Source organism: Notolepis coatsorum (genome assembly GCF_963971535.1).
Source record: "Notolepis coatsorum genome assembly, chromosome: 7".
Classification (NCBI taxonomy): domain Eukaryota; kingdom Metazoa; phylum Chordata; class Actinopteri; order Aulopiformes; family Paralepididae; genus Notolepis; species Notolepis coatsorum.
In genome coordinates, this window is record NC_140171.1 from 158,239,367 (window position 1) to 158,247,793 (window position 8,427).

The 8,427-nt window shown below is 42.1% G+C and overlaps 1 protein-coding gene across 1 annotated transcript in view; it reads left to right on the plus strand.

Annotated features, from left to right (window-relative positions):
- The first annotated feature begins 1,816 nt into the window (after positions 1 to 1,816).
- The window catches only part of LOC311231823 (protein kinase C alpha type-like), a 316,426-nt gene continuing 309,815 nt past the window's right edge, over positions 1,817 to 8,427 (plus strand). Inside the window, 2 exon segments of the mRNA XM_084318445.1 lie at positions 1,817 to 2,632; positions 7,103 to 7,133. Of these exon segments, the coding sequence (XP_084174571.1) occupies positions 2,459 to 2,632; positions 7,103 to 7,133 (205 nt within the window). The 5' untranslated portion in view covers positions 1,817 to 2,458.

Below are 8,427 nucleotides of genomic sequence, written 5' to 3' on the forward strand. Positions count from 1 at the left end.
GACACTTTTCTATCCTATTCGCACATGTTATAAGTGCTCTATTTAAGTTTAAGTGCTTTAACGTTTTGGTACTCAACTAGACGTTACTTTGAACGAATGATGAACTGAATGAACTGCTGCTGCTTTCCACCTGCGCCGTATTTATACGTAAGGTGAATAATCTAGTGCCAACCTCAGTTCTGTCTCGTATTACTGCGCAAACCTGGACATGTTAAGACATGCCTTGGCGGTGGCTTTGAACTCGCCATTGAGGGTATGGTCGCTGGCGCCTAGGGGTCGCTGTCCAATAGGAGAACGAGTATTATGGTCTGGCTTGTACCTAGGTAAAGGGATATTCCGTGTATATATACAAAGAATATACAAGGGATATCAAACGATAAATATATATATTCGGTTTAATCTGACCCTTTGTAACACTCTCTGTACTGAAATGTTTATGTCAGTGCTGTGTGCCGTGTGTAGCTACCTATATAGTTACTACCTTCTGTATCGTTGCTGCCTGTGACATTTGTTGTAACCAATGAGACCTTGGTCTCAATGGGTTTCCACTGGATAAATAAATGTTTAAAAAAAAAATATATATATATATATATATATATATATATATATATATATATATATATATAATAATAATGTCCAAAAGAGGATATGGAGAGGGCTACAGCGTTCTTGGTTTTGTTTCAGTAGGTGCTCTTTGGATTAAATCCGGGGGTAGGATCTGTTATAGTTATAAAAAAAAGTTGAAGTCCAAGGCAGCTCTACAAGTTTTAAAAAGCCTTTATTAAATGTCTCACATTATTTAGATCATTTAAAAGAAACCAACATGTTTCGGCCTACATAGGGCCTTCATCAGGGTATAGATAACTAAGACCAAACAAAACTCTAATAAAGAGAATCCAGAACTCTGGGAGAGTCTAATTACAACGAGAGACAGCTGGTGCTAAACGAATGGAGGCACAGCATAATACATAACATGACATAGTTAGAAGGGGTCAGCAAAGACACAATCCACTTAATGGTAGGCTATGTCAAAGAATATATCACTGTGGAAGGAATAAACAATAATACTAAATATATATAAAATAAAAGATGAATACATTATATATGTATACACACTCAAAGTATTGAATCAACATAAGGAAATTAGTCAAATCAAACATAGAATAGAAAAAGATTATAATAAAGAAAATATCAAAAATATCGATGTAAGAGTTATCTATACCCTTTTAAATGATCTAAATAATGTTAGCCATTTAATAAAGGCTTTTAAAAATGTGTAGAGCTGCCTTGGACTTCAACTTTTTATAAATATATAATAATGTATTAATAATTTCTGAATGTATATCTTTGAATGTTAGTTGATGAATACATGTATATATATACTGTATATGTGCCAACTAATACATACAGAAGGACATAGAATATATATTAATGTGATGTTAATACTAAATAAACTAAATAAAGAATCTGGCAACCCAAAATACTGACAGTACTGTTACATCCAGACATTTATGACATACCAGATCTACAAATATACCGTACTGTTTAAGAGACTGAGATCCTAAAAGAAAATATATACATACTGTATACATTGGAGGGGGGGGGCTTCACCGGGTCTGCAGCAGGTAACTTTTGGTCACTGTTACATTACAGTACATCATGTTGGACCAGTCTTCTCCACGTGTCCCACCCTTGAAACCAGTGGAACAAGCCCCCCCCCCGTCCACACACACACACAACACAGAGAAACCATCATCTACACTCACAGCACACACATCCACACCGTACACACTCACTTTAAATAAACACTCACCTTAACACCCACTTTAGACACTTTAACACACTTTATATGTATCGGTAAAGAGATTTGCACTACAACTCATACCTCATTGCTCCTTACCCTAAGTTTGTACCTCATCCCATTTCTGCATTGTACTGTTACGTACTTTTGACTTTATATTTTATTCTTATCTATTTTTATCAGAAAAAGGGGGTAACCACTGCGCTCAGACAGGTGCGTAGTCCAACATTAATTAAGTTGCAAACGTTTTTATCTATTTTTATCTAGCACACTCTCAGGAGCAGAACAGGACAAAGCATTTCATATATATAAAAGTATTCTGTATTATTTTTGTATGATGACAACTAATAAAGAAACTTGAAACTTGAGGAAAGAAGAAGCAGTACTCTTCTCATCCACACGATGGCGCCCCAGTTCTAAATTCCCACAGAGTGGTTTCTGTTGCGCGTGTGACGTCACAGGGGGTGAGAGGAGGAAGAGAGAGAGAGAGGGGAGCTGTCAGAGGAGCCACAGCCAGGAGGACGAGCCAACAGCCAGCACAACTTCTCCACTTTCACCCAGGACCACCAGCTCTGCAGCTCAACGCACACTGCGCCCACGGAGGAACAAGGATCAGAGACAGAGAAACCCTAGCAGCGTCCTTTCCTTTGGGCCATCATGTCCGACGTGAGTTCAAACGACTCGTCCGAGCCGCAGCAGGACGTGGCCAACAAGTTCGCCCGCAAAGGTGCTCTGAGGCAGAAGAACGTCTACGAAGTGAAGAACCACAAGTTCATCGCGAGGTTCTTCAAGCAGCCGACGTTCTGCAGCCACTGCACCGACTTCATCTGGTAAGAGACGCGCTGCTCCGCTCCTCCTGTCCGATCGATCCCCCCGAACCGCCTGTTGAATATCGGATCACTTCGGTCTTCTCTCTCTCTGCAAGATGATGTAACAACTTTAGGCTATAACCCCCCCCCCCCTTCCAACTAATGGAGGCCTTGATTACATTTTCCAAAATGCTGCTTCATGCTGCTTTTACAACTTTACGCGCAGTGGAACAACATGTTCATTTAATGCGCGTCGATCCAAGACACAGTGTCAGCTATAATATGTTTCCTGTGGTGCGACAACCAACACATGTCCCAACTTTCCCATAGTTTTACCTGACAAACTTGTGATTTGTCACCGCTAACACGCCCTATACATGAGCAGTAATAACATGTCAATAAGACAGACTGGGTGGGGAGAGAGAGAGAGGGGAGGCGCACCCAGGAACTCCCCACCCACCGGCCGAAGGGGGCGTCAACTGCAATTTATGGTTGATCATTCCACTGCATGGAACTATTATGGACACGCTAATGAACTAGATAAACACTCAAGTCACCTACTACACTTACACCCATCTCTCTCTCTCTCTCTCTAACACACACACACGCACGCACACACACACACACACACACACACACACACACACACACGCACACACAGTACTGTATTTGTAAATCTGGTATGTCATAAATGTCTGGATGTAACAGTACTGTCTGTATGTCGAGTATGTCATAAATGTTATGATGAATTGAAAATGGGGGACCCTGATGTAAACAAGACGAAAGTCTTTCTCTGGTCTGCATCCCCTTAACAATTGTGTGTATTGAGCCGTACTGTATTGTACCCATTCTGCAATCTGTTAATAAAGTTTTCAATCAAACACACACACACACACACACACACACACACACACACACACACACACACACACACACACACACACACACACACACACGTACTGGAGTGGTAACTCTATCCCATTCTGTTATGTATTGTGCAAGCAAGCATAGCATGCCTTTAGGTAAAACAAGCTGTAGAAACACCCGCTCTTGTGAAGGGAGGGGAGGGGAGGAGGCAGGCAAACAGACACAGGCAGGCCCTGTTCACTCTCACCCAACATGTGAGTGACACACCCCTAAAACACAATTTATATACATTATTATTATTCATCTGATCTTGTATCAGTCAATCTAGTTTGAATAAAACCATTCCCAAAATGTGAAACAAGAAGAGAGGCCAAATATTGATGTCACCAAGAGAGCGTTAAACCCCAGAGCAGGGCGAGTGGTCGGGATTTTCTCCACTGTCGACACAGATTGAGAGTCATAAACATTACAGTATTTGAGCCTGATATCATCCTGCTATCTGATGCCAGTAAGAAGACTAGTGCATGTTTGCCATCAGTGTATTGGGCATATGAGCACATGTTTGGTCTACAGCCCTAAATGTTAACCGTTAAGCCTCCTGTTGATATAAAAGTTTACAGTGAATGTGAATGGGAATGTGTTTCGATGACATCACAGAATAGCTTCTAGCTTTAGGAGAATGTTGTTCATTTATAGTCTTGTTTCTTTGGTTTCTAGCTTTAAATAGGAGAATGTTGTTCATTATGATTGTTTCTTTGGTTTCTATAGGAGAATGTTGTTCTATTATGATTGTTTCTTTGGTTTCTATAGGAGAATGTTGTTCTATTATGATTGTTTCTTTGGTTTCTATAGGAGAATGTTGTTCTATTATGATTGTTTCTTTGGTTTCTATAGGAGAATGTTGTTCTATTAGAGTCTCGTTGCTTTGGTTTCTAGCTTTAGGAGAATGTTGTTCATTTGACCAAATACTGACTGGCCTGTGTCATAGTAGTGATGCATAGTACATGTGATACGCCCTTACAGTAGTACTGATGATACATGAACACGCTGGTGAGGAAGGCTAGCTCCGTGGTGGGAGTCGAGCTGGTCAGACTAGAGGTGGTGGCAGAGAGGGGGATGAGAAGGAAGCTGGCTGCTATCCTGGAGAACCCCTCCCACCCCCTCTACGAGCTAGTCAAGATGAGAAGCACGTTCAGTCACAGATTCATACCCCCCCCCCGACACTCAACTAACCGCCTCGGCCAGTCCTTCATACCAGCGGCCATCAGGCTCCACAACAGTGGGCAGGGACTGCTGCCAGACATCCAACTACTAGGAACCTAAAAGGACAATATACTACCTTATGCATACCGCACCTTATGTGAATACTGTATACTTCATCAGAGCATATATTTATCATTTAGCATTTTTAGATTATATATTAGATTTCGATTATTAGATTATATATGAACTGGTGGCCTGGTGTCAGGACAATAATCTCTCCTTGAACGCAGACAAGACCAAGGAGATGATTATTGACCCACGGAGGAGGAGGAGTGTACAGCACACACCTCTGTACATAGGTGAGACGGAGGTGGATAGGGTTAAAACCTTTACATTCCTCGGTATCCACATCAGACATTTATGACATACCAGATCTACAAATAATCCGTACTGTTTAAGAGACAGATATCCTAAAAGAAAATATATACATACTGTGTACATTGGAGGGGGGTGTGTGGGTTGGGGGGGGGGGGGGGGTGGCGGGCTTCACCGGGTCTGCAGCAGGTAACTTTTGGTCACTGTTACATTACAGTACATGTTGGACCAGTCTTTTCCACTTGTCCCACCCTTGAAACCAGTGGAACAAGCCCCCCCCCCCCACACACACACACACACACACACACAACAAAGAGAAACCATCAAATACACTCACAGCACACACATCCACACGTACACACTCACTTTAAATAAACACTCACCTTAACACCCACTTTAGACAGCGAGGACCTCACCTGGGCTCACAACACCCAACATATAATAAAAAAATCCCACCAACGACTGTACTTCCTAAAAAGGCTGAGAAAATGTGGTATGCCACCCAAGATTCTCAGCAACTTCTATAGAAGTACGGTTGAGAGTGTCCTTACCAGCTCAATCACAGTCTGGTATGGAAACTGCACTGCTAAGGAGAGGAAGGCACTCCAGCGAGTGATTAAAACTGCTCAGTACATCTCTGGAGCAGCACTACAGGACATTTACTCTACCAGGGCCACCAGGAGAGCACACAACATCATTAAGGACAGCACACACCCCCAACACAGACTCTTCAACCTCCTGCCATCAGGCAGGCGATATAGGAGTCTGAAAGCCAGAACTAGGAGACTAACAGTCTCTACCCACAGGCCATCAGACTCTTGAATGCCTAGCCCCCCCCCCCCCCCCCCCACACACACCTTCTACTATGAACTATGAACTATGAATCACTAAAGACACTTTTAACTGCTGCTGTGACCCACTGTCACCTCCATTCACATGATCGGAACGTGCAATGTAACCCTCTGTGCCTTGTGTATATATATTTATCTATTTTACCTTATTTTCTAGCACTCGCTTATATTTAAATATTATGTTTAAGTTAAGTACTGTGTGATTTTTTTGTGAAGGGTGGACTAGCAAAGTAAGATTTTCATTGTATGGCAAACTGTCGTTTTAACTGCATATGACAATAAACAATCTTGAATCTTGAATATATTGCATATATTTCGCTTTTAGCATTTCCATTTTTTAGATGATATATTAGATTAGATTTAGATTATTGGATTATTAGATTATATATTGTAACTATTTATTGTAGGGCAAATATAACGGAGAGGGCATACATACCCTCATCTCACACCTTGTTGCCCATATGCATATGTCCAGAGTTAATTATATTGATTTATATTGTTTACAATGCTTTTTTTATTCTATTTTATTTTAACTTCTCCATTGTACTATAATTATATGACCTGTACCATGTTTTATACTACCTGTACCTCCCCTCCCCCCTCCCTCATGCTGCTATGATGCCTGCATTTCCCAAGGGGATCAATAAAGGAATATTTTATCTTATCATAATTTCCATTGTAAGGTGGATTTACCATGTTATTGTTCTGGTCAGAGGAGACAACCCCTAGCCCTACACCACCCCACCACTGTGTATCAACCTGACAACCAACCAGCACTAAACGGCTATCTTTTTACCAGTGCTATCCAACAGACTTTTAGGTTATTAGTTGTGGTGGTGGTGGTGGTAGGCTGGGGTAGGTAAAATACACTGTACAAAAAGACTGAAACACCTGTTGACGTACTATCGTGCCACGTTTGGGAAATCCAATTAGCAGTGGATCTGCCTGATATTATGGCAATTGTATGTATAATTGAGGAAAGAAAATCAAAATAGTGGCTATAAAATGTGCAACCTTGGAATGTAGATTGTAATTATTTACACAATGACTTTAACAGAGAGAGAGAGAGAGAGAGAGAGAGAGAGAGAGAGAGAGAGAGAGAGAGAGAGAGAGTAAGAGGACAAGAGAATGAGAGACAGACAGAAAGACATTGTTGGGTTTGTTATTTAATTCCTCCTTCTTTTCTGTTTTCACAGGGGATTGGAAAACAAGGATTCCAGTGCCAAGGTAAAATACTGGGTTCACATCCCACCCCACACTGTTGATGTCTGTCCCTGGGTTCACATCCCACCTCACACTATTGATGTCTGTCCCTGGGTTCACATCCCACCCCACACTGGTGATGTCTGTCCAGAGACTGGGTTCACATCCCACACTGTTGATGTCTGTCCCTGGGTTCACATCCCACTATTGACTCGTTCACATGCTCCTCTTGAGAGTTGCACGTGTGTGCGCTTCTTGTGAGTGTGGGTGCGTGTGTGAGGCGTCACAATGATCACAATCTATTCTATTATTGTTATTTTTGAAAAGCTCTCACACCTCCTGTATATGCTTTCATGTAACTGTCGCTTTATTTGTGTTTGAGTCTCTCTTACATCGATAGGGTTTAATTTCCCTTCTTTTATTAATTCCCTCTTACATCGATAGGGTTTAATTTCCCTTTATTTATTTTTTAAATTAATTCCCTCTTACATCGATAGGGTTTAATTGTCTTTCTTTCTTTTCTCTCCCTCTCATGCCTGAGTGAAAGAGAACTTTTTTGGATTTCAGCCGTTTCTTCAGTTGCACCTTTGACTTTGACCTTTGTACCTTTTGCAACTTTGACACATTAGCTTGATTTGAAATGTGTTCAGTTAACAGCAGGAAATGTCTTGACACTTTTAGACCCTTGTGTGAACGGGTGACGTGTGTTGGGAAACACTCTTGTTATGATGATGGCCAACGGTGATGCACCAGTGACCCGCGGTGGATGACATGAGCACAGAACTGCTCCCCCCCTCTCTCCTCTCTCTCACTTCACCCCTCTCTCCTCTCTCTCCTCTCTCACTTCTCCTCTCTCACTTCTCTCTCCTCTCTCACTTCTCTCTCCTCTCTCACTTCGTCTCCTCTCTCTCCTCTCTCACTTCTCACTTCTCTCTCCTCTCTCACTTCTCTCCTCTCTCTCCTCTCTCACTTCTCACTTCTCTCTCCTCTCTCACTTCTCTCTCCTCTCTCTCACTTCTCTCTCTCCTCTCTCTCACTTCTCTCCTCTCTCTCACTTCTCTCCTCTCTCTCTCACTCTCTCACTTCACTCCTCTCTCCTCTCTCTCACTTCTCTCCTCTCTCCTCTCTCTCACTTCTCTCCTCTCTCTCACTTCTCTCCTCTCTCCTCTCTCTCACTTCACTCCTCTCTCACTGCACTTCTCTCTCCTCTCTCTCACTTCACTTCTCTCTCCTCTCTCTCACTTCTCTCCTCTCTCACTTCACTCCTCTCTCACTTCTCTCCTCTCTCACTTCTCTCCTCTCTCACTTCACTCCTCTC